Source organism: Canis lupus, chromosome 3 (assembly GCF_003254725.2).
Source record: "Canis lupus dingo isolate Sandy chromosome 3, ASM325472v2, whole genome shotgun sequence".
Taxonomy (NCBI): Eukaryota; Metazoa; Chordata; class Mammalia; order Carnivora; family Canidae; genus Canis; species Canis lupus.
In genome coordinates, this window is record NC_064245.1 from 62,004,663 (window position 1) to 62,028,569 (window position 23,907).

A 23,907-nucleotide genomic window follows, 5' to 3' on the forward strand; every position below is an offset into this window, starting at 1 on the left:
CACCCCAGCCCACCTGCTCCCCGCTGGCACCCCACACAGCTCCCTCTGGCTGACCGCACTCTCACTGTCACAGATCCACCCGAATGGGTCCCAGATGAGGCCTGTGGCTTCTGCACTGCATGCAAAGCGCCCTTCACTGTCATCCGCCGGAAGCACCACTGCCGCAGCTGCGGGAAGGTGAGAGGGATAGGGTGGCCCAGGGACCATGGCTGGAGCCACCCCAGGGGGCTGTGCACAGAATTCAGAAGTCAGGACGAATGCCCCAGGAGCCCGACAAGGCCTTGAGGGTCTTTGTGCAGACGTCCCTGAGCCTGGGGTGCCACTCTGACCTGGCACAGGGTGTGGACCTCAGACACGGAGCCCCAGGATTTCTGAGGGTCCCAGTCCCACTTCTTGGTCCTGCATAGCCCCACCACTAATGCCCTGCCTGGTTTCGGAGGGAGGGGTGAGGTCGGGAGGGGTGAGGTGCAGAGTCGGGGGCCTGCTGGGGACCCTGGCTCACGGTCCCCACCACCTGGCCCTTGAATTCCAGATCTTCTGCTCCCGCTGCTCCTCACACTCGGCGCCGCTGCCCCGCTATGGGCAGGTGAAGCCTGTCCGCGTGTGCACGCACTGCTACATGTTCCACGTCACACCGTTCTACAGCGACAAGGCGGGCATTTGACACACAGCCCTGGCACTCCCCAGACCAGCCAGGGCCTGAAGGACTCCCAGGAAGGAGGTGCCACTGGCTGTGGGAGGGTTTTCACTGCATTCATTGAACTGCTGCCACCCCCACTGGAGGAGGCTGCAGGCTGCCCAGATTTCCAGAACGTCCAGCACCTCCGTCCCACCCACCCTGGCCCCCTGACTTGTGGGGACCCCCAGCCAGCTGTAGGAGCTGACAGGAGGTTGGCTTCAGGCAGTGGGGGTATCCAGGGCTGCCAGGTGGCTGCCTGGGCACGGGTGGGCTCTCGTCCTGCCTGCCCCTTGCCCCTGGGCCCCTAGCCCGCTGAGCCCTGCCCTGAGGTAGAAGAGCCCACTCTTGCCTGGGGAAGTGGGGGTTGCACCCAGAGCTAAAGCCTGGGCAGAAGGTGGACACCTCCAGGAAAGGGGCCAGGCCTCAGGGTCCCCTAGGACTTCCCCATGCACTGCCCATTCTCTCTCCCTGCCCTGAGCCCATGGCTGCACCCTTGTTCCCCAGCACTGCCCGTCCCTGCTCCCCTGGGGACCTTGGCCAGACAACAGGCATCTTCTTTATTCTCAGGTGGGGAGATGCAGATATACACCCAGCTCCTCCAGGCCAGCAGGTGAGCCCCTGCCCGAGTGTGCCCACCTGCTGACAATATGGGGGCAAACGGCTGCCCATACCACGCTGAGACCCAGCTCCCCAGGTTCTTGGGCCCGGGCTCCCAGGGGCCAAGGACCACTGGATGTTGCCCACCTGCTACCATGACCCCCTCCCCTCTGTCCCTCTCCCAGGGGACCCTGGCCCACCTCCTAGACCCTGGATTGGCCCAGCCCCTGGGCCGAGGCAGCCAGCGGGCCCTAGCACGGACACCTCAGGCTTAAATCTCAGGCTTCACATTGCAGTGACGATTGCAGCTTTATTTTTAGAGATGGCACACTACTGCTTCTTTTATAAGAAAATCCAACTACTGCTGAACAGTGTGTACACATGCACAGAAATGGCTTCTGGGGTGGAAGTATACAACAGAGGGAATATTATGTATTGAGATTATTTTTATTTTCTAAATGCTGTAATTCGAAGCCATTTCCATAAATCTCTTTAAGGATTGCAGACACTCGTTTCTGATGTGAACGTGGCCTTCTTTTTCTGTCTGGGAAGTGGTGGTGTTCTTGCTAATATGCGTTCTCCCCTAGGAAGCATGGGGCTTCTGCACTCTTGGGACAGGCTCAGGGCTCCCACCAGCCCTTAGGTGAGGGGTGGCCAGGCTGCCCCCTCACAAAAACCCCATTCCATGCCCTGTGAGGGCTCCGGGGTCTCCACTGCCTGCCTACTTGCCCAGCCCCTTTTCTCATGTGTCCTCGGCTCGGACCCCTGGCCTATGTGTGTGTTGAGGGCTGTGCTCTTGGACCCCCCACCTTGGAGTACCCCCCACCCTGATCCAGGGCTGGGCCACCCACCTACCTAGGGGCTGCCTTCTGGAGTGCCCTGGGGAGAAGGCAGGCAGGCTGGCTGCACCCTGGGGTTGCCATGGCAATGGCCCCTTCCTCTGCTCTTGGAGGCTAGTCTCCTGGGAATTGGGTGCCCAGTCCCTTGGAGGTGAACACTGGGCCCCCAGAGGATAGGGAATGGCTGGGAGAAACCCCAGAAGGCACCAGGCCCACTTTCTTCCTGAGAGGTGGAAGTGTTTAGAATTTGGGGGCTCCCTAGGAGCCATCCTGAGTCTAGGAGCAGAAGAGAAGGAGTGTCTCCAGCTGTGCACCTGGACAGAGCCCCTCCCACCTCTGGGGGTGGCTGCAGCTGGTGTCTCACTAGTTGGACAGCGGTGCCTTCTGGAAGGTCATGTGGTGGGTAGAGGCAGCCCCTGCTGCCAACTGACCAGGAAGTTAGCTCCTATGGAGAGATGCTGTGGGGTCCCCCTTCCTCTCCACAACAGACACCCCCAGTTGTCAACTTCCAGACTGAAGATGTGATGAGCCATTCTCATCCTCCTGATCACGCTGGGAGGAGCGGAGACCCAGGGAAGAGGGTCTGCCTGCCCTGGCATAGACAGGCCCCCCTCCAGCAGGAGAGCTCTGGGTGTGGCCTGGAGCCAGGAGGCCCTCCACGTGGACTTGGCTGCCTATGCATCCCCACCCTGGGCTGCCCCTCGGGAAGATCTCAGGCCACGGGAGTCCTCAGCAAGGGTGATTAGCAGTACCATTTGTTCCTGACTCCAGAGACTTTCCATGCTAAGCTAGGGATGTGTGGTCACTCTGCCCTCCTGCAGGGCTCTCCACACCCCAAGGGCAGAGCCAAGACCTGGTGGGAGGGGATTAGTCCAACACAGAGTCTCTTCCTTGGGAAGGTTCTAGAAGGAATGGCCTGCTGCCCAGCACAGTAGGGGCTCAGGATCAGGAAACCTCGGGGTAGGGACCGGAAGAAAGCCCAGGGATCAGCCCTTGCAAGCTGGCCTCAGGCCTTGAGGAGACAAGCCTTCCCCGAGCCTCCAGTTCCCCTTGTCACTGCCATTATGGCCTTCTGAGTGCTGTCCCCTCCACTCCCCTTGACAGTCCCCTGAGGAGGCAGGACCTCAGTGTCATAGGTGGAGAAACAGGCTCACAGAAGCTAGTAGGTGTTGTTGGCCTTTAGGATGGTCCCAGGCAAGGCAGGAGCAGCACACACCAACCAGCCTCGCTGGCTGTGCCTAGAGAGCCACTTCTGAAGGCAACTCTGCAGACTGGAGCCCCAACAGCATCAGAGAACCTGTAGCACCCCCTGCCTGGCATCAGGTGGAAGGGGGGGCTCCCAGGAGCTGGGAACACCTGGGTTTGTCTTGCCCACCTTGCCGCTCTCCTGAGCTGTGCACAGGCCCTGGGAGAAGGCCTTCTGTGATCCCCAACACCACCACCCCAAGCTTCTGGCAGCAGCAGGGGGCCCAAGGCCTGACTGGGTCCCACAGGGGCTCAGGACCTGGATGCAGCCTGCAGGATATGGAGTTAGAGGATAGAGGGTCTGGGCAGGGAGCACCCACAGCTCTCTATATCCAGGGAGGCCCTCAGGCATCCCTGGGGCAGAGAGAGCCTCTATACTCAGCCCTCGGGTGGGTAGATGGGGTAGGGGAGGAGGGGGTGCCCATCCAGTGCCACCCTCCCCTGCAGGTTCCGGCCAGAGCCCTCCCCCCCAGCTTCTAGAGGTGCCCCTGCTACCTGCCGCCCATCATGGCTCACCCGTCCCCACTGACAGGTACGGTCACCCTGCCCTCAGCCTGGACATGCAGGCAGGCAGCCACTGGCACCAGCTGTGTGGCCCTGGGTGGGGCAGGAGCACACAAGACAAGGACTGTTTCATGTCCTGGCTGCTGATGAAGGTGATGGGATGATATCACCCCAGGAGACCACTGGGGGAGCAGGCCTGGAGGGGTGCTCCCCTTCTTCTGGGGCCCAGGACAGGCCCCTTCCAGGGTCTCCAACCCCTCCAGGGTCCCCCACCCGCTCCAGCATCCCCTCCCCTTTCAGGGTCCACCCCCCTTCTCCTTCCACGGTCCTTCGCCCCCTCCAGGGTACCCGCTACAGCCCCTGATGGCCACCAGGGGGCGCCATCCTGCAGTCTGCTCTCCAAGCGAGGCCTGGCTGCCAGGGCAATGGGGGCCCGCTGAGAAGGCCCTGGAGGCGGGCCAGAGGGCCCCCACTCAGCAAGCACTACACACCGGGCAGACCACATCCGTGATCTGTCTGAGGGTGGGGAGGAGGGGTCCTGCTTGGAGCTGGATACCTGAAACCACCAGGGCTGGGGCTGAGGGCTAATAGCACCAGGGAGGCAGGTGGTTTCTCTGCCACTTCCAGCTCCTGTGGTTCCCTGGACTCTGTAGTGGGAGCTGGGGAAAGGTGAACAGTACTCAAAGTGCCTGCCTGTGCCAACCCCATGACCCAGAGTCCTGAAGGCACTTATCTCTTCAGAGGCCTACCCAAAGCCACCTCCTCTAGGCAGCCTTCCCAGACAGCATCGACCCAACCCCCACCCTCACACACATTCTCAGAGCACAGCCTGGGGTCAGCAAAGCTCTCAGAGCCTCTCCTGCCTCTGAGACTAGTGAGGGGCAGATTCTAGCACCGAGCAGTTGCTCAAAGTTAATGTCACTCCAAAGACAAAAATGCAAGCAAGTCTCTAGATTCTGCTGGTATTGCTCACTGCAACTGAGCTGGGCAAAGATGGACACACAGACACTGCAGACCTGCCCTGCTCTTGGGGGTCTGCAGGTCTGGGCGGAGGTGGGTGAGCTGGCTGGGTGAGCTGGGCCCTGGGGGATAAGCAGGATATCCGTGGAGAATAGGATGCCAGGGCCACAGAAGCACAGAACAGCCCTGAGAGTTTGAGCAATGGTGGCAGTCCTGGCAAGGATAGGGTACAGATAGGGATCACGGCTGGGTCACCCCAGGCACCAAATTCAGACTTTGTTCTGAGGGCACTGGGGGGTCATGAAAGAGTTCTGAGCAAGAGAAGGCATGGTCAGATCTGTGGTTTGGACACCTCACAGCGAGATGGGTGGGTGGGACAGAGCCCAGGGTCCCATCAGAGGCAGTAATGTGGCTTTAGCCATAGAAGCTGCTGGATGACCAGGTGCCCAGGTGTGGGGAGCTGGGGGTGGGTTTCAGGGCCTCCAGCTTAAGACTGGAAGGTCTCTGCCCTAAGACCACATGTAGCAGGCAGGTACAGCCTGGAAGGCCCAGAAGGCTTCCTGGAAGAGGTGGAGGAACAGGCCAGAAAAGCCTAGGCCAGAGAACCCCAGAAGGCAGTAGTGGGAAAGGAGCTTTTGGGTTGGGCCTGGAGGCCCCTATTGTCTGTGGGAGGGAGACCTGCCCACCTAGCCCTGGCTACCCTCAGAGAGGAGTGGGCCCACAGCCATCAGTGGCCGTGGAGCAGCAACAAGGCTAACCCCGGTCCCCGGTCACACCCCACATGGGCCTGGAAGCCAACTAGGTCCCTGGCCCTGAGCTGTCAGAGCTTCTGGCCCTCTGGATATCTTGGCCACGCACACACACACACACACACACACACACAAATTCATTTAATTTACAATTGTTTTAGTTGTCCCCGGGGTCATCGAGTACAGTGGGAAAACTTGTAAAGTGAGAAAAAAATCTACTCTCAAAATTGTTCACAAATATAATAAAATATTTTCTTAATTTTAAAAATAACATTGACATCATGTTAGCTAAGCAGACATTTAATTATGTCTTCATGCATCTTGATAACATTGCTGCCCCCTTACGTATTCTGGAGACCCTTTTCTCCTGAATGTTAAGCTTTGTTGAAGACCCCCAAATGCTCAGAGGCCCAGCCTGGTGCTTGTGGCTGGATGGCTGGGCCAGAGGCCACTCCAACCGAGCCAGGTTCAACGGTGACTGATGCTGACTGACTGTGACTGGGCAGACCCTGCCCCATATCTCTGTGTGTGAGGCCAACGGTTAGAAGCATTTGCTGATTTGGGGCTGATGTTAATATTACCACCACATTCTGGGCACTGCTTTGTGTCCTGCCCACTGCTGCCTGGGACTTTCCATGGATCCTTCTTTTTACCCCAAAGCCACCCCAAAAGGCAGGTACTGTCAACTGTTTTATAGCTCTGACACATGCTGAGAGAGGTTAAAGCAACCTGGCCAAGGTGTTGTGGCCAGACTAGAATCCAGGGACACTTTAGGGGGACCCAGCAACAGAAGCCCCCTGGGACTCTCCTCTGGTGCTGGCACATACCAGACATCTCAGGGCAAGGGAGCCATGGCTTCGGGAAGGCTGGCTGTCTTGCTGGGCTAGGCATGGTTCTGAAGTGCCTGATGACCCCAGGCCAGGCTCCTTGCCACCCCTGCCCCACCCCCAGTCCCAGAATTTGCCTGCTGGGAGCTAACCAAACCTGCACAGCTCTCCCATCCCCACATCCACAGTAGGCAGGGCAGCCCTTTGCTCTCAGCCTCCTGCCTGAAATGCTGGGGCTGGGGACCCAGGGGGACTAGGGAGTCCACCCCAGTGACTGAGGAGGCAAGGGAGGAGGTGGAGCCAGGGCTGGGTCATCCTAGAAGCAGGAGGAGGAGGCTTTGGAGGAAGAAGGGCCTTGCAGACCTTCACAGCCTGGATGGGGTAGGGTGCTTCCTGGTGCTGCTGAGGGCCATGGACATGTTTCCAAGTCAGGGCTGTGAATTCAGAAAGGGAGCCAGGACCCAGGAGACTTGGGGAGCTAGGAAGCAATTTCCTAGAGGTTTCTTTCCCTCAGATCTCCTCAGAGCCCTGAATACCCTCATAGGATCCTGGAGGGGGGCCTGCCTTTCCCGAGCTCCAATGCCAGCAAGCCTTCTGTCATCCTCCAAACGCCAGAGGAGGTGAACACCGAGGCCAGGGTGGAGGTGGAGGATGAAACCAGGAAAGCCCGGGCAGAGGGCGCCTGCCAGTCAAATCAAGAAGTCCTTTCTGGATCCAGGCCCCACTCCTTCTCCTACAGCCCAGGCTGGGAGCTCTGGGGTGGGCTGGGCTCCCCCAAAGGACAGGGAGGGAGTGTGGGCTGGTGCAGGACGGGGCATGGTGCAGGGTGCCTGGGGGATGATCAGGAGTGGTGGGCAGGAGAGTTCTGTGGCCCCTCTCCGGCTCTAGATGGAGGTGAGGGAGGGGGCCTGAGAGGTCTGCATCCTTCCTCAGGGGCATGGACTCTGGAGAAGGGGTGGGAAGGGCTGGGCAGGCATGGGTGAAGGGGAAGTAAGGAGGCAGCCAGCCTAGCCCAGGCTCAGGGAAGCCTCCCTGGAAGAGGTGACACAATCATTAGACACTTGCCCTACACACCAAGGGGTGGCACAGGGCCTGCGCTTTGGAGCCTGGCCCAGCCAGCTGCACCTATGCCACACCCCACCCCCAACATACCTGGAGAGGGCACACTGAGGCTCGTGGGTGTGGACACTTGGTTGGCCCCACGTGAGACAAGCACTGCCCCAACCCTGTTCATCCTCCCTTGCAGTTTAGTATCCTCCCTGGGGGCTCTATCTGGTCCACAAGGCTCCTCCCTGGTTGCCTCCCCACGCCTGGGGCCCTGATGCCTTCACCCATGCCAATCCCTGGCTCTCCTGTCCAGCCCCTAGTTCACAGACCACTTTTCCCTTCCCTCCCACACACAGCTTGTGTTCTGGAGTCATCCACTCTCACAGGCAGCGTAGAGCCATTGGGGAGTGCTTGGGAAAGGGGTCCTGGAAACAGCCAGGCTGCAGATGGAGGCAAGCTGGGGTGCAGAGTGCACATGGTTCCCATGGTCATGCCTGGGTGCTTGCTCCCCTGGCTGTGATACAGAGCATGCCTCACACCCCACTGCAGTTAGTAGGGTGGGCATCCAGCAGGTGCACTCACCTGGACAAGGTGCCAGCTTTAAGACTGGGGCCAGCAACCCACCCTTCCCATACGCAGGGATGAAATGACTCTGCAAAATGCTGACCCTTAGGTGGTGAACCTACACCCCCAAACTCTGAATGTATCTGCCCCTCCCCAGAGTGGGGCACCTCCTTTATCCTGTGTGGCTTTAGGGCCTCTGCCCTGGTTCTGGGTTGACTGTGGGGCAGGAGCAGGAAGGGCTGGGGTTACCATCCAGGGGCTGTCTTAATGTCCATGCAGGGCTGTCTAATGGCAGTATCCAAGTTCCCCATTGGGTCTCACTGAGCTCTGTTGGGAGGGCTGGGGAGTGGGCAACACATCCCTAGCCCCATTTCTCAGGTCACACAACTGGTTCTCACGCCCTGGCAAGTAGTGTTGGGGCAAGAGGTGGCCTGTTCTCTATGCTCCTGGGTCACCAGCCCTGAGTCACCTTATGGGAGCTCTAATGTACATGCTACTGGGATTGCAAGGAGATTCTGACCAAACCCTAAGCCTCAGGATTTCCAGTTTCCTTATCTGTAAATTGGGGATTCAGATATACATGAGGGAATGTATATGAAACATTCAATAGCTCCTAGGACAGAAAGTGCTGAGATTTTTAGTTTCTGTTCTGTTTTGTTGGTGGCAGCAGTGCCCCACTTAGAACTTTGGGCAGGGAGGGTGGGGGTCCAACCACCTTATCCCCACCCTCTCAACCTGCTGGCCCCGTCCTCAGCAGCTCCCAGGCAAGACGTCTCAACAATGGGTGAGAAGGGTGAGAAGGAAGCCGGAAGGGACCCGAGGCCAGTGTGGGGCTACCCTCCAGGCTGCTGCTCCTACGGTGCCGGCCGGCGTGGCCACGAGGACCTCTCTCCCAGCAGCCAGAGCTTGAGGAGGGCTTGATCTCCTCCCGCGGAGGGCAACTTTCTTTCCGAGAACGCGCTTCCCTGGCTCCTTGGCCAGAGGGGACCAGCACCAAGAACGTCTTGGGATGTCCCCGCTCTTCAGATATGAGCATGCCACCCTCACTGTCGGGGCCCCTCCGCTCGGGCCTGGGGTCCAGCGGGCAGCTCAAAGCGCCCTCCCTCTCTGGGTCATTGTCGCTGAGATGATCCGGCTCTTGGGCTCTGACCTCCTCCACCCCTCCTCCGGGCTCCGGCCCCCGGCCCCCGGCCCTCGCTGCGGTCACTGTGTCCGGCGGGAAAGGGTATCGTTTTGCAGCCCACCCCAGGTCCCCTGTCCCCGCGGAGCTGTCCCGGAGTGGCCGGGGCTTGCACAGTGCGCGCACCCCATGGCCCGCGTACCCTGACGCGCCCCGGGGCACCGGCCCCGGGGCGTGCAGTTCCCCGGCACTCCGCTTCCTCTCGGCAACCCGTCCGGCCGCGGCGCCCTCATTGGCCGCGCGCCCCGCAGCCGCCATTGGTCCGCGGGGCCTGTTTTACATAGAACGCCCCGGGCCAATCGGCGCGCAGAGCCTACTTAACATGCACAGCAGCCACCAGTCAGCGAGCGCGGGGGCCGGGCCACCACGTGCTGTTGCTAAGCTTGGGCTTCTAAATTGTTACTAGCGCGGCCGGCCTATAGGAACCGAGCATCGCATCTGTCAACATTCTCGGCCCGGCCCGAGGCGTTCGGACGGCTCCCATTGGCCCCGGCCCGACCCAGCACCCGCCCCCAGAGCCGCAGCGCCGGCCCCCATTGGCTACGCCGGCCGCCGCTCGCCCTTATGTGTCAATTTGAGGGCCCGAGGCGGAGGGTGGCGGCCGAGCGCACTGGGAGTCCGCGGGAGTCGGGGAAGTAGGGTCGCCGGGCGCGCGGGGCGGGCGGCGAGCGGAGCCGGCCGGAGAGGGCCGGGCAGCGGCCGCCGCCGTCCCGGAGAGCGCGGGCGGGCGCGGGCGGGTGGCACGATGAAGCTGAATTCCCTGCTGATCCTGCTGGAGGCGGCCGAGTACCTGGAGCGCAGGGACCGAGGTAGCGCCCGCGCCCCTTTGTGCGCCGGGACGCGGGGGGCGGGCGGCAGGGCCGGGGCCGGGCGGGGTCCGCTGACCGCGCCGTCTGTCCGCAGAGGCCGAGCACGGCTACGCCTCGGTGCTGCCCTTCGACGGGGACTTCGCCAGGAAGAAGACAAAGGCGGCTGGCCTGGTGCGCAAGGCCCCGAACAACAGGTACCGCCCCCCACCCCGCCCGGCCAGGCGCCGGGGGTCGTCCCCCCCCTCCCGCCCCGGAGCGCCCTCCCCCGGCCCCGACCCCCCGGCTGCAGCCCAGCAGCGGCCGCGCGCCCCGGCGGCCAGCCTGGAGGAGGAGGAGCACCCGGGCCGCGGCCGCAGCCCCGCCCGGCCGGCCCCGCCCGCGCCGTCGCCATCTTCCCGCGGGCCGCGCCTCCTCGGCCTCTCGCGTAAACAGTGCCACGCGTACAGCGCCCGCCGCCCGGGGTCTCCTCCCGCAGCCGCTCCCCGCTAGCAACTTGTTCTGGACTTTTCCGGGCAGGAAGAAAAGTTGTCGGTGGGCGCTGGCCGGGGCCCCGTGCGTCCGGGGACACTGAGGGTCGGTGCGCACTGCGTGGGACTGCCCGCCGCGGGGGGTGGCCGCGTCTGCCCCGCTGCTGCGCCGAGCGCCCCCACCCGCAGGGCCTGGACAAAGAGGGCGTAAGCAGGCCGTGCCCGGGGGCCCCCCTGCCCATCGTCCTGACATACGTGAAGCTGCGGCGACAAGTGTCGGGTCCCCTTCTTTGGACAGGAGGCCCTCCCGAAGGGTAGCCGGAAGAGGTGCTGGCCGCCTGCAGCAGCCCTCCTGGTGCCAGCACTCCCCCACCCCCTACTCTGGCCTCCTTCCCAGGCTGTAGAAGAAAGCTGGGGTGCACATCCTTGCAGGAGGGACCCTGAGCTAGGGCTCCCGTGGGGCTCCCCCTGCGAGGGCCAAGAGGGCCACAGCACACCAGGCACGGCCTTGGCCTCTCCGGCTCTGGACCCTGTTGCCAGGCAGGGAGCCTTGCAGGGGGCTTGGGGGCCCCTTGGCAGAGGGTGCGGCTCATTCCTGTGGCCTGCTCGTTCTTGGGAAACAGAATGGCTGGCACAAGGACCTATCTCCTGTGACGTTCTGGCGCCCTGGGCCTGGCAGGGGATTGCTTGAGTCTCCATCTGCCCTGGCCGGACGTGCCTCTGAGTCCCAGCTCCTGGTCCCCTGCTGAGGACGGTTTGGGAAAGGATTGTGAGAGGACACCCCCTCTCTGGTGTCCTCGAGGAGCTAGCTGGCTCTCACTGCCCCACACGCCCTGGCGCCTGTGGAAACTCTGGAACGTGACCTTAGAGTCCCATGAGGTACCCAGAGTTGATAGCCAGAGTCATAATTAAGACTCTGGGGTTCCTGGTGTGCTGAGGGCTTCTCGTACTTTTCCTCCAACCCAGGATAGATGCATCATAGGCTGAGAAAGCAGGTGTTGAGAAATTGAATTACATGCCTGGGGCCAGCCTCCCATCCTCGGAACCCCGATTCTGAGGTGGGCTCCTGGCCTTCTATGTGCTGCCACCTTGAGGGCCCTGGGGAGGGCTGAGGGGGTTTCCTGGGCTGCAGTGTGCCTCCGTGCCCCTCCTCTGGGCAGAGCCACTGGACCCCCCAGTGAGAGGGCCACGAAGGCTGTCCCTACCCAGCTGGGCCCAGTCGGCCCAGATCAGGGGTGAGGGCAGAGCAGGGCTCAGAGGGTCCTGGGCCTCTGACTTGACAAGGATGTCCCACCATGCAAGGTATCTGTGTCTCACCAAAGTGAGGGGAAAGGGTGGGCCCAGGGTGAGGGGTGAGCAGTGGGACAGGAGGGCAATGTGTGTGCAGGAGGTCCCATTATTGCCAGGGCTCTAGGAAGGGCTTTTGGGGACAGTGGTTCAGTAAGAGGGAACTGGAGCCAGCCTGCTGGGGCTCAGGTCCTCCGAGAACATGGGTACAGGAGTTCCTACCTGGAGGGCCCAAAGTGAACGAAGTGATGCCAAGAATGTTCTTAGCAGAGCTCCAGCCCGGGGGCCCCTCTTCCCAGGTGTAGGACAGGGTGTTCCTGGGACCCACGTTACAAACCTGCCACAGGCCATTGCAGATGTCTGGGCCTGGGAGGAGCCCCAGGAGGGGCTCTGGGCCCCTCTCATCCCCAGCTAGCCAAGGAGTGACCCTCGCCCTCCAGGAGGAGTGTAACCCAGACAGTGAGGGGGTGGCCAAGCCCTCTACGTCGAAGGACACTCACTAACCCTCACATCCTTCACACGGGAGCAGACCTCTAGACCCGCACTGAGGAGCTGTGGTCCTGGCTGAGAGGAACCTGACAGCTCTGCTCCCTCCTGGTCCTGGCCAGCCCGGCAGAGGTTCTTTGGCTCCCTGCCCAGCTCCTGTGACCAGCAGGCCCTCAAGATCCCCCAGGACCCAGGTCTGGAGGCTCTCTCAAAGCTTCACAGGGAGGCCCAGGTGGCCCTGGTGAGCAGAGAGGAGGCCTTGGACCCCATTTGGCTTTGGTAGGGCCATGAACCATGGTAGGTGGCAGAGGCAAGAAGGATGGGTAGGCACTCTGGCTGGTTGGATGGGGACGAGAGACACCTAGCCCAGAGTTCCTGGGAGCAGGAGAGTGTGGGCAGGCAGGCAGAGGTCAGCAGAAGCTCCAGGAAAGATTGAGGGATAGGGGGACACAGCACTCAATCTGGGTGTCCCCTGAGGTAGTCTGGGCCCTCTGCTCACATGTGAGGCAGCCTGGCAGGCCTAGGAGCCCTGGCAGTCCATGGGCTCCCCCCCTGAACTGGGAAAAAACTCTGGAACTGGGAAATTGATCTTGAATTATTGTCCTACAAGGCAACTACCGCGGAACTGCCTACCAGGGTCCTCAGGATTCTGTACCCTTGTCTGGATGGGCCAGGTGGGTAGGGCTGGAGCAGCAGATAGGGCTACTGCTGGACCCAGAGAGGCCAGGACCATGGCCCCAGAGGGAAGCAGGAGGGCCAGCCTCAGTCTCCCTCCTGGGCCGGGTTGGCTCTGTCCCTGGGTATCCCCACTGGTGCAATGAACTGTGATCATGTAGGTGGGAGAGCCCAACCGCAGGGGAGTGGCACTCTGGGAATGTCAGGAGGACCACTCCATGTCCTCACCTGCAGTTGGCCCTCTAGGCCGGCTCCTGGGGCCCCAAAGACACTGCTGGCCTCCAGGAGTGTGGAACGGGCAAGGCTGGTGGCTCAGTGCCCAGGAAGCCTTGGGAGCACAGGGTGGATCAGTCCTACTGCCTTCTGGAAGGCATCTTGCCTCCAGAGCCCCCAAATGCCTCACTGAGTAAGCCAGGTGGCCCTAGGCATCCCTAGATGCAGCTGCACCTCTGTCTCCTGTCCTGGTCACTTGGTGCAAGGTTCCCCCACCCTGCCTTTAGTCACAGCTGCTCACTGCCCCAGCCCTCCTCATCCTGCCACCATCTGCAGGTTCCTAGGCCCCTGAGTAGAGCTGTCATTCTTTTGTATTGGTGATTAGGCAGCAGAGTGAGCTCTGTCTTTCTATCTCTCTAAACAGGTCTTCACACAATGAACTAGAAAAGCACAGGTAAGTGATGCCCTGTCCCCCACCCCCCAGTCACCCATATGAGCTGCCTAATCCCCCTCCCTGTGTGTCCTGGGTACGGCTGACCATGCTACCAGGCGCACCCTTGCTTGTGGAGGGTCAGTTGTAAAGGAGGAGTCAGGCTTTGCCCTCAGGAGGCAGACACGGGACCCAGGACCTTGGAAGTTGAGGGCACGGGTGAGGGTCTTGGAGCATGCCTGCTCTCTGGAGCAGGAGATCCATCTAACATGGGGCATCTGAGCCCCTTTGGGAGCAGCTCTCGAGAGAGCTCTTGGGATGCTGGCCTCCAACCAGGAGGGTTTGGGCCTCTTGGTCTGGGGTCCACTGCACCCTGGGGCCTGCCTTCCAGGGAGCTCCCACTGATCACACGTGGGGCAGTGGGAAGAGCAGCTGGTCTTTGGCTACATGGGCTGCGGGGAAGGTCTGGCCAGGGGCAGGATCCTCTGGAACCCTTCATGCCCACCTTCTGGCTGCAGGGCCGGGTCTACTCTGGGTCCTTTGAGGACCGAGAGGGCAGGGAAGGGGAGCACTGTCGCCCGAGGTACGCCCTGGCGTGCCTCCCCAGCTGATCCCAGCTTGGGTGCTATGGGCCTGGCTCTGCCCCCAGCGGCTCCAGAAGCCTGGGCCCACTCTGAAGTAGGGACAAGATGCAGGCAGGTTCAGCCCTGCACACAGGGACCCTCATAGTGAATCTCAGTGGGGTGGTGGGAGCTATGGGTGGGCACAGAGACCCCAAAGGCAGGAGCCTTGGTGCCGGGACCAAGGGCTGCCACACAGTAGCTTCTTCCTGACCTCTGTTGCCACCTGTGAAATGGGCCAGTGTGGGAGGGGGGCTTCTGCATACAAGTTGAACTCTCCCAGCTTGCTCTGGGAAGGTTTGGACCTTAGCCAGTTCTCTGTGTCTTCCCCCCGCACCGCCCCCCCCGACGCCCACGGCAGCGCCAGCTTCCGCTCCCCTGGGATTCGGCCCTCAGCTGGGCGGGCGCTGGGCAGGGACAGGACACTGTGTTCTCTGGAGGAACCGTACTTCCTGGACTGCTCCTGTGTGTTTGAGGGGTTCCTGAGAGGCCGTGGAGGTGGGGCAGGTGCGGGGGCCTAGAAAGCCAGACAGACCCTGGGTCACTCCTAGGCTGGAGGAGATGGCTAGCCTTCACTGGGACCCAGGGGCCTGGACAGGCATGTGGAAGTGTTCTGGAGAAGGCATCCTGGGGTAGTGCCTGGGAAACCAGCCTCTCCGTGCAGAAGGGGGATGATACTGTGGGAGATCGGGTGCCAAGAGCATGGCAGCTCTCAGAGCAGGACAGATTGCTGGCCTTCGACCCCTACAACTGCCCCTTGACTCTGGCCTTGGCCTCAGTGACCTTCTCCTGAAGCTTGCCCTTAGGCTGGGTCTTGGAGGGTCCTTTTGAAACATAGAAGCAGGGTAGATGGGTTGCTTGAGGTCTCTATCCATTCCCCCATCCCCATGCAGGGTCCTGTGCCTTCCTGGCCAACAGATAGATGCAGAGAGCCCCTGGTAGGGACCTGGGTCAAGGCTGTACCTGTGGCTACCCAGTGCTGATGCAAGATACTCCTGGCTGCTGGCCACAGGAAGGAAGAAGCACTGGCTGGGTCACCCGGCCAGCCCCAGGGAGCAGGCCCTGGAGGTCGCCCTCCCTAGAGGTGTGCCAGGTCAGCCCCACGGGGCTTTCCCCTGCCTGTTCTGTGAGGCAGCCTGGTCAGCCTGGCTGGTCCTCCTCCCAGGCCTCCCCATCCTCCCTCATAGAAAGCAGCTCCAGTGGTTCTGCTAGGGCCAGTGCTCTACTACTGACCCCGGGCCCGGGGGCCAGGCAGATTGGGTATTCCTTGGCAGGATGAGCCTCCTGCCCCAGCTCCAGACCTTTTGTGTGTGGATTAGGGGCTCCCTGTAGGCCAACCCCACCTGCCTGGTGCAGCACAGGGTCTCTGTAAACCTCACAGCTAGAGGATACAGGTGAGCAGAAGAGGCCAACAGGGGCCTCGTTCCCCGGGTAGCCACAGGGCAGGGCAGCTCCTCCTTTTCTGACCTCTTTCTTCCCTGGCGGCCGGACCTGGGGTGGCTCAGAGTGTGGCTGTACAGACGCTGGGACCTCCTTTTCAGAGCAGGGGCTTGTGGTGAGAAGCTAAGAAGGACTTGTGTCCAGAGCTGGGCTGTGGCCAGTGGCCAGAGACCAAGCTGCTATTAACACTAATGCGGTGATTCCCAGAGGCAGGTTCTGCCTCCCGAATCTACACAGGGTTCCTTCAGGAAGTGGTGAATTTTCAAAGCTCCCAGGAATGTTGGGGACAGCCACGGGGCGCTGGCAGAGGGCCTGCGGCACCGTGGCCGCTCCAGCTTGGGGCGGCTCCAGCTCAGGGCTCCCCCGGGCCTCGGCACCTCCTCCGCTCCCCCCAGGGGCTGTATGTGGGACACAGGAGGGTGGGGACCTGCCTGGAGCCCCCACAGCCAGTGCCTAGCAGAGCTGGGTCTGGCCCCACTGAGACTGCAGTCCTGGCTGAGTGCTCTCTGGGACTTGGGCAGGTGTGTGGTCTGGTGCTAAGCCTTGCAGGGGGATTGTCTGGCGGGCTCTCTGTGTCCTTTGAGAAGCCTGTGATTTAGGATATCTAAAGCAGCCCGTCCACGTCCATCACAGACGCTCAGGGGTCCTCCCCTGCACCCCACCCCAGAGAGAGCCATCCTAGGCGCCTGGGAGGCCACACCTGCATCCTCTTCCACGCGGATACTAACTCACATGGATAAAAGTGGGACTGTGTTATCCACGGTTTCATAACTCGACCTTTCCCCTGACACCGCATGAGCACTGTCCTCCCGTGTCTGAGCCTTTTCCTCCCCCTGGCCCCCGTGTACACACAGACAGTGTCCTTAGCCATGGTGCTCTGCTCAGTCCCATGGTGGAGCTGGCCTTGTGGAAAGCTGCACACCTGGGGGATAGTGCAGGTGCCACTCAAGGGTTCAAGTCCTGCCGCGGCCCTTGTTTGCTCCCCGCAAGTGACGCGTGGCTGGGCGCCCGGGCCAGCCCCAGAGCCAGCTAGTCTAGGCTGTCCCGCCCAGGTGCCCGCCTCCCCTGCCGGGTGCTCATTTCCTAGCCGGCTGTGCGGCCTAGTCGCTTTTGTGTTTAGCTTAGCTGTCTGTGTTCTGCAACTTGGCTGTGTGTGTCCTCTGCCCATGTCCACATTAAGATATTCCTCTTTTTATTTTTGATGTGTATGAGCTCAAAATGTCACGAATACTAACCGTTTGTCTTTTATGTGTATTACAGATATTTTTCCACTGTTATTTGTCTTTTTAGCTGTGTTTTTTCTTTCTTGTACAAATTCTCTTTCTGATTGTAAAAGTAATGTGTGGTTTTTTTTTTTTAGCATAGAAAACCTGAAAATACAAAAACAAAAAAACAAAACAAAACCGTAAAGCCAAAGAAATAAACGTTGCCAACCGCATCACCTGGAGACGCATGCCTCCTGCTCGTCATTGTGTCCTGTTGAGTCTCTTGTGTGCGTCTGCTGTTTTTTTTAAACGATATTGGGTCCCTTGTCACATAGATGGTTCCGTACGCCTATTTTTTCACTGAACATTCATGATGTGAGAATGTGGAATACACTAAAATGATGGTGGTGGGATTTGGGGTACTTTATTTTTTATCTTGTTTTGCAGTTTGATTTTACACAAAGATCACATACTGCTTATGTAACCACGCAGTAGGTTGTCAGCATTGCCATTTGCTATAGAGCATACGGACAAGGGGACCCCACGTGTGAGCTTGGTGAGGGTGGCAGGACAGGAGGGCCCTCTGTGGGAGGGTGGCTCTCTGCCTGGCAAGCCCCTCCTGGAGCACAGAGCACAGTTTGCAGCTGGTGCCAAGTGTTCCTGGCCCCATTTGCAGCGGTGCAGCAGGGGTACTCCAGCCCCTTGGAGGTGGGGGAGCGGAGGTTCCCGGACTCCGGGTGGTCATGCTGGCATGCCTTCTTCCCCGGTCTTGTATTTGTGTGGAGGTGGGAGCTCCTCTCTGAAGGTCCTTCAGCCCCCAGGCAGAGCATGGGGCTGCTCTACACGCAGGTCCCCAGTGCCCAGGCTGTCAGGTCCTGAGGCAGAGCGCAGCCGGAGTCCTGTGTCCTGGAGGTTCTTCCTCACTCAGGCACATGTCTAGGTCCTGGGGGTTCTGTGGGCTGGAGTCCTAGGTGGGGAGGTGCCCTGTCAGTGGGAAGGAGCCATGTGGGCCTGGGTAACAGATGTAGGGCCATGGGATCTAAGTGCCACCAGCTTCCTTCTACAGGGTGGGACTGTTACTGCCGCTCTGCAGACGGGCTCTTGCCCCACACTCAGCTGCCCCTGTTCCCAGGCCTTGGGTGCCCCCTCAGTCCAGAAGAAGTAGCCATCCCTGCCCACTTTCCTCCCAGGCTCTAAGGCTACAAGAGGCCGTGGATGTGCTGGGGCTTTTGCATGTCGGGGACAGAGGAGAAAAGCTGGGACAGCAGAGGTTGGCACTTAATGAGGGAAGGAGCATGCCCTGGCCATGGTGCTGGCAGGGCAGCTGGGCAGCAGGTTGTCAAGACCTCACAAAAACACCTGCGCCCTGTCCTCCAGGGTCTTCTCTCAGAGTACAGCCTAAGCAGAGCAGTGCAGCCAGGCCTTCCTGCCAGGATGGTCCATCACGTGGATATGGCAGGGTCTCCCGGGCCATCGTGGTGGCCAGGGTGTGCTTCAGGGTGAGCTGTGGCCACCCTGGTGGTCTCTGCCAGCTTGTCCTTCTCAGAAGAGATGAGCCAGGAAGGGCAGGGTTTCTGCATGGGCAGGATACAGGCCAAAGCCCCTCACCCAAGGCCAAGGCTGCTATGTGAACAATGCCACTGGGTCTTATGAGGACAGTTTTGTGAAAACCTGCATTCATCCGCACAGACACAGGGACAAAATCTACAATAAAGCTGTTTCCTCTAGGAGATACGAAATTGGGGTGGGAGGGGCTGGTCCTTGGCCCTCCCTGACCCCAACGGACCTGTGTTTCTGTGGTGACATGACCAGAGACCACTCTGAACGTGACAAAGTGGAATGCCAATCCTGCCTGGGGCCCCCTGGACATCTAGGAGCAGCCTGCCGCTGCAGGTTGTGCCCTGGCCTCCTGGACCTACTGTGGACGGTGGGGACAGTGGGGTGAGCACGGGCTCCGAGGCCCTGAGGGCTGTGCAGGGCTGGCTGGCTATACAGGCCCTGGCCGTGGGCTCTCCCATGTTAGGGAATCTGGAAGGCGGGTACCAGGCTGCTCTGGGGAAACTGTCAGCCAGGCTGGGAGGGGAGCCCCAGAGAGGGACCCTCAGCAGGTCCATGCAGGACTCTGACTGGCCGCCTCTTGTGCCACCGCTGTTGTCCCCACGGGCGGTGCCACCCTGGCCTGATGGTTCCGTGTCTCCTCTTTCAGACGAGCCAAACTCAGGCTCTATCTGGAGCAGCTCAAGCAGCTGGTACCCCTGGGCCCTGACAGCACCCGCCACACCACGCTGAGCCTCCTGAAGCGCGCCAAGATGCACATCAAGGTGAGTGGGATGGTGCCTGTACCACGGCCATTGGCTGACTGTCCTATACACCCAGGGGGAGTGGCCAGAGGGCCTGAGGGGAACCACCTAGCAGGTATACATTGAGAGCCTCTGGGGGGCTCTGGCGCTAGGTGGGGGTGTGCAGCCACAGGGGATGCTGAGGGCTAAGGGGGTCACAGGCACATGCAGGGTTTCGTTGAGAGGGGGTGGGGTGGTGGTGGACGGTTAGCCATGCCAGGCTTGGGGAGGGAAAGGTGGGCTGCAGATGGCCCCTGGGGCCCTGGGCCATGAAGGGGCAGCAACTAGGAGAGATGGGGCCAGGAGGGGTGGGATGGGAAATAGGCAGCCCAGGTGTATTGGGAGCTTCTGGGTGGAGGGTAGGGTTGGTCTCCTGGGGCTGGCAGAAGGGTAGATGGAGTGAGCCATTGTTGAGGGCAGGCCCCCAAGGCCTGAAGACAGACTTGCTGGTTTGGGGGGGGTTCTTAGGACACTTGGGCCAAGAGTGGGTCTCCAGGAAGGACCCTCAAAGCCTCTGAGCTGGCAAGCAGGGGCAGCCCCAGGCAGAGTGGCTGGATCTTGGAGAGAGTCACAGTCAGTGCCCTGGAGTCTCACAGAGCAGGGAAGGATGAAGAAGCAAGGGGGCAGAGTGCTGCCCTTGGGGCAAGTAGGGGGTGAGGGGACATCAGGGGTGAGGGAACACCACCAAGGCAGGATGTCTTCCTGGAGGCAGTGCCAGCCCAGGGCCCATGTGGCTTGGCTTGGCCAAGCTGGCAGTGGCTGTGGGTCTCCTGGAGGTGGTCAGCAGATGCAGGGCATGGGCCTAGGAGGGGACGGGTGATGTCACCACCCAGTAGGGTGAGGAGGGGGCTCATTGGACCTTAGGGGCCCCCTGGGGACTAGGTACCCTGCGGCCCCGGGGCCCTGGTTCTTCTGGTAGGGGGGACGGCTTCCCTACCTCCCATGGCTCACAGACCCCTACTCCTCCACCCCCAGAAACTGGAGGAGCAGGACCGCCGGGCACTGAGCATCAAGGAGCAGCTGCAACGAGAACACCGCTTCCTGAAGCGGCGCCTGGAACAGCTGTCCATGCAGAGCCTGGAACGTGTACGCACGGACAGCACGGGCTCCGCTGTCTCCACTGACGACTCAGAGCAAGGTAGGTCATGAGAGCGGCCAGGAGGAAGGGAAAGCCAGGAGGGCAGGGTGGCCGTGTGTGCCCGGCAGTGTGCAAGCACTCCCCAGTGTGGAGCAAAAGTCAATGGGATGAGGAGGGTGTGGCATGGAGGGCAGATGGCCATCGTGTTCCTCACCAGGCTGCAGACGGGGAGCCCCGTCCTGCCCCCACCCTCCAACCCCCACCCCCAGAGCCTCTGCCTCCTCCATGAAGGCCAGAGAACGGCCTTGACTTTGAAGGAACCCCTGTTGGCACCTCAGATTCTGACCCCCTCCCCGTTCTCCCCAGAAGTGGACGTAGAGGGTATGGAGTTTGGCCCTGGTGAGCTGGACAGTGTTGGCAGCAGCAGTGACGTGGACGACCACTACAGCTTGCAGAGCGGTGGCTGCAGCGACGGGGGCTATGGGCCCCCCTGCCGGCGGCCTGGCCGCCCTGGCCTCTCGTAGGCCTAGAGCCCTCAGCTCCTTGGCCCGCCTGCCTACCCGGCCAAGCGTGCCAGCCCTCCAGTCCTTGAAAGCCTCTCCGCGGGCCCGCTGCTGTGCCATTCTGGAAGCTCCAGCTGCCGCCCAGGCTGCCCGCCTCCGCCCGCCTGCCGGTCAGGGCCCGCTGTGCCGCCCACCCCTCCCAGCTGGGCAGGGACCCCTGCAGAGAGGCGGGGCCCAGCTCTCACATCCTGGAGCCCAGCGTAGCCGCCTGTTCTCAGATTCCTAATCATTCCAGAAGTATTAAATATCATTGCTGCAAATCTCGGCGGGCACCGTGTGAGGGGCTTAATGACCACTGCGGGGAGCTCACACCCCAACCCTGGATCCCAGGAGAAAGGAGTGGACCGAGGAAGGAAGGAAGGCGTGGCTCTCCGTCCATCTGTCCATCTGTCTGTCAGTCCACGTAGTCTCCTGAGGCCTGGACAGAGGGACCCATGAAGGGCGGGACTCGGGTGAGCACCCTGGGGCAAGTGGGCGGAGAGGGGCTTTTGCACCCCCACAGGTGTCAGGAGCTAGGGCTGGGCTCCTAGGGACAGGCCAAGCCACCCCATCCCAAGCTGGGCAGCTTCTGCTCTGTTAGGTCCCTCAGATGGACACACGCACACGCCTAGGCACACATGCCCCCATGCATATACATGCACACATGCAGACACACGTGGTCACTTGACCCCAAGAGGGTACGTGTCTTGGGGAGTAGGCCCTCCAGGGTCCTTTGGGCACATGCGGGCCCCTGGCCTATGCTGGCTCCTCCTCCCACCCTGGCTCACCTGCCTACCTGTGGGGAAGGGGGCTTTTCCTCCCAGCAGGGGCTTAGTTGTGCTGGGGGTGGCAGCGGGAAGCCAGAGTTCTCAGGAGGCTTTCTCATCTACCTTTAAAAACAAAACAAAAAAAAAAGGCAAAAAAAAAAAAAAAATGCTGCCCTGCCTAGTAGCCCAGAACAGGGCTCCCAGAAGAGAGGCTTTTTCCCTAAAACAAAAGAGAAACATTTTTAAAAGAGAAAAAAGCTCTAAAGACTCCCCACCAAGCAACATCAGCATGTGCTGCCTCGACTTCCTGTACGAGATTTTTGTACTCTATTTTCCTAGCCACCGTTGTGTCCTTGTTTGCTGAGGGTGGGAGCGACCCAGCGTCTCAGGGACTCGTCTTGTCTGTCACCGTTGTCCAAGTGTGCCTTGTGTCCCACATCTGGCCCTGCCCCGCCCACCACCACCAGCATCTCCCCTGTGGCTCCAGGGCACCCTGGCCCGCCCAGCAGGTGACCTCCTAGCTTCCTCCCCACACGTGCCAGCCACTGGTGGCAGTCACAGCTTTCTGGGCGTGAGAGCCTGAGAGCCAGTAGGGCCAGGTCAGGGGCTGTGCGGGCAGCTCTCTGCTACCTGGCCTCCCAGTGACCCAGCACTCTTGCACCCCGTTTCACCCTCTCCAGGGGTTGGTCAGAGCCCGCTGGGCAGCCTGGCCTCCTGGTCAGGAGCCTGCTAACCAGAGAAATAGGTTCTTACCTGTACCCAGCTTGACCCTTCCCTGCTCCCTGGCCTGGGGTGAGGCCTGCAGATTTCAGACATTGGCAGCTGCTGAACACAGCCCACACCTGGGGTAGCCAGGCGTGGACATTAGGAGGCCTCTCCTGGCCTTTCCTGAAGGTTTCTGAAGTCCTTGTCCACACAGCAATATTTGGGTGGTTTGCTGTGGGGCTGGCCTGCAGTAGGGTCAGCCTCCCTTTCTGGTGCATTGTAACCAATTTCCAGATTGTGGGGGAAGGTTCATGTTTATATTTGGTCATGCCGACAGACACCCCAGGGTGGGTGGAAGAACGGGTCCCTGGAAACATCTCTGGCACAGACTCTGCCCTGCAGGGGCTCAGGATGACAAGTGGAAAGCAGGTTGGTGGGAGACAGGGCATGAATTGGGGAGACCGTGCAAACATCTTGCTATTGGTTTTAAGGAAAATGATTCTGTCAGCATCTCCTTCCAGCTTTCCGGGGTGAGGAGGGTGTCTGGAGTGCCCAGAGTGGCTTCTCCTGTCTGCCTGAGCATGTCCACAGAATGAGTGTTCCTGGAGAGCATCCAGCCCTCTCTGGGCAGCATAGGAGTACCTGAGTTGAAGACCCACTACAGGAGCCACAAGTCCAGGCCCTGGGTTGGTCTTTGCTCTGAATTCTTAAAGCACCAGCTCCCCCATTAGCTGGGGGCTCTGCTCCCTCCCTAGCCAGCAAAGTCCTCCCTGGGTGACCAGTGGTGGTCCTCAGCTGACCTTCCTGGCAGCTCAGCCCATGGTATTTCAGGCCATGGTTGCCACGGGCTGGGAAGCTGACCTCCCTGCCACCAGCAGACAGGTGAGGGGTGGTCCTCAGGGCCAGGATCTGGTGCTAGAAGTTACACATCCATTCTCCCGTCCTCTGGCTCCCTGCCTTTTGCACGGATTAGCTGTTGCTATTGGCCACAGAGACCCAGAGGGGGCCTGGCTGAGGCTATGTTGGATAACTGAGCATTGTTGAACCTGTAGAAAGCAGATGGGGGCAGAACAGGGCTGTAGGGGTACCTGTGACCTCTGTTTGTATGCCCCCCACATACACCTAGTGGGTCACTGTGGCCCTCAGTGGCCGGGATCCTGGAGCTCCAGGCTCAGGTCTGGGCCCACATCCTCCCTGGGAAGTGGCCCCCATACAGCAGGCCCAGCTGGCAAGGGAGATTGTGAGAAGGCTTCTCCTCCTCAGAGCCCTGGCCCACCTCTGCGGTTTGAGTCCTGAGCCCAGTGCCCAGACCTGCTCTCCTGGCTGATGGAGCCGTGTGCCCAACTATAGCCCCGAGGGCCCCAGACAATCCCCATCTGCTGAGTGAGGCAGGCTTCCCCCACTCTCCCACCCCCTGCCTCTCTCTGGGCTGGCTAACCTGGGGCCCCCTCCCCAGAACTCTGACCCTGGGCCACATTTAGGGCAGGTTCTGTGCCAGAGTCTGGGGCTGCCCAGGGGGCCTGGTGCTGGCCAGGTCAGTGAATCACAAGGTCTTCGCCGGAGAGAATTGGGCCACCCACCTGCCTGTTCACCGGGAGGGACTGTGCTGTACCATTCTGTCTTTGTAATATAAATACAGATTTTTATACCTCA

The 23,907-nt window shown here is 60.7% G+C and overlaps 2 protein-coding genes across 13 annotated transcripts in view; both read left to right on the plus strand.

Moving 5' to 3' along the window:
• Window positions 1-1,787, plus strand: part of ZFYVE28 (zinc finger FYVE-type containing 28) — a 159,159-nt gene extending 157,372 nt beyond the window's left edge. For 8 of the 9 annotated variants that reach the window (XM_049108572.1, XM_035714195.2, XM_025437367.3 and 5 more), the window contains 2 exons: window positions 74-177; window positions 533-1,787. In XM_049108572.1, coding sequence (XP_048964529.1) covers window positions 74-177; window positions 533-664 — 236 coding nt within the window. In that variant the 3' untranslated portion in view covers window positions 665-1,787. The remainder of the gene's footprint in view (window positions 1-73; window positions 178-532) is intronic. The other variant, XR_003132078.3, reaches the window with a different exon arrangement.
• An 8,019-nt stretch (window positions 1,788-9,806) lies between these two features.
• Window positions 9,807-23,907, plus strand: MXD4 (MAX dimerization protein 4). Of its 4 annotated transcripts, none has more exons than XM_025437386.3 (7): window positions 9,807-10,000; window positions 10,095-10,194; window positions 13,553-13,582; window positions 18,552-18,764; window positions 19,030-19,144; window positions 20,138-20,300; window positions 20,607-23,907. In XM_025437386.3, exons 1-7 carry the CDS (start codon window positions 9,937-9,939, stop codon window positions 20,762-20,764), a joined length of 843 nt encoding a protein of 280 aa, XP_025293171.1. In that variant the 5' UTR covers window positions 9,807-9,936; the 3' UTR covers window positions 20,765-23,907. The 4 variants fall into 4 exon arrangements, with proteins under 4 accessions (XP_025293171.1, XP_025293172.1, XP_025293175.1 ...); XM_025437387.3 differs by having other exon boundaries at window positions 9,809-10,000; window positions 18,552-18,716; XM_025437388.3 differs by lacking the exon at window positions 18,552-18,764 and having other exon boundaries at window positions 9,819-10,000.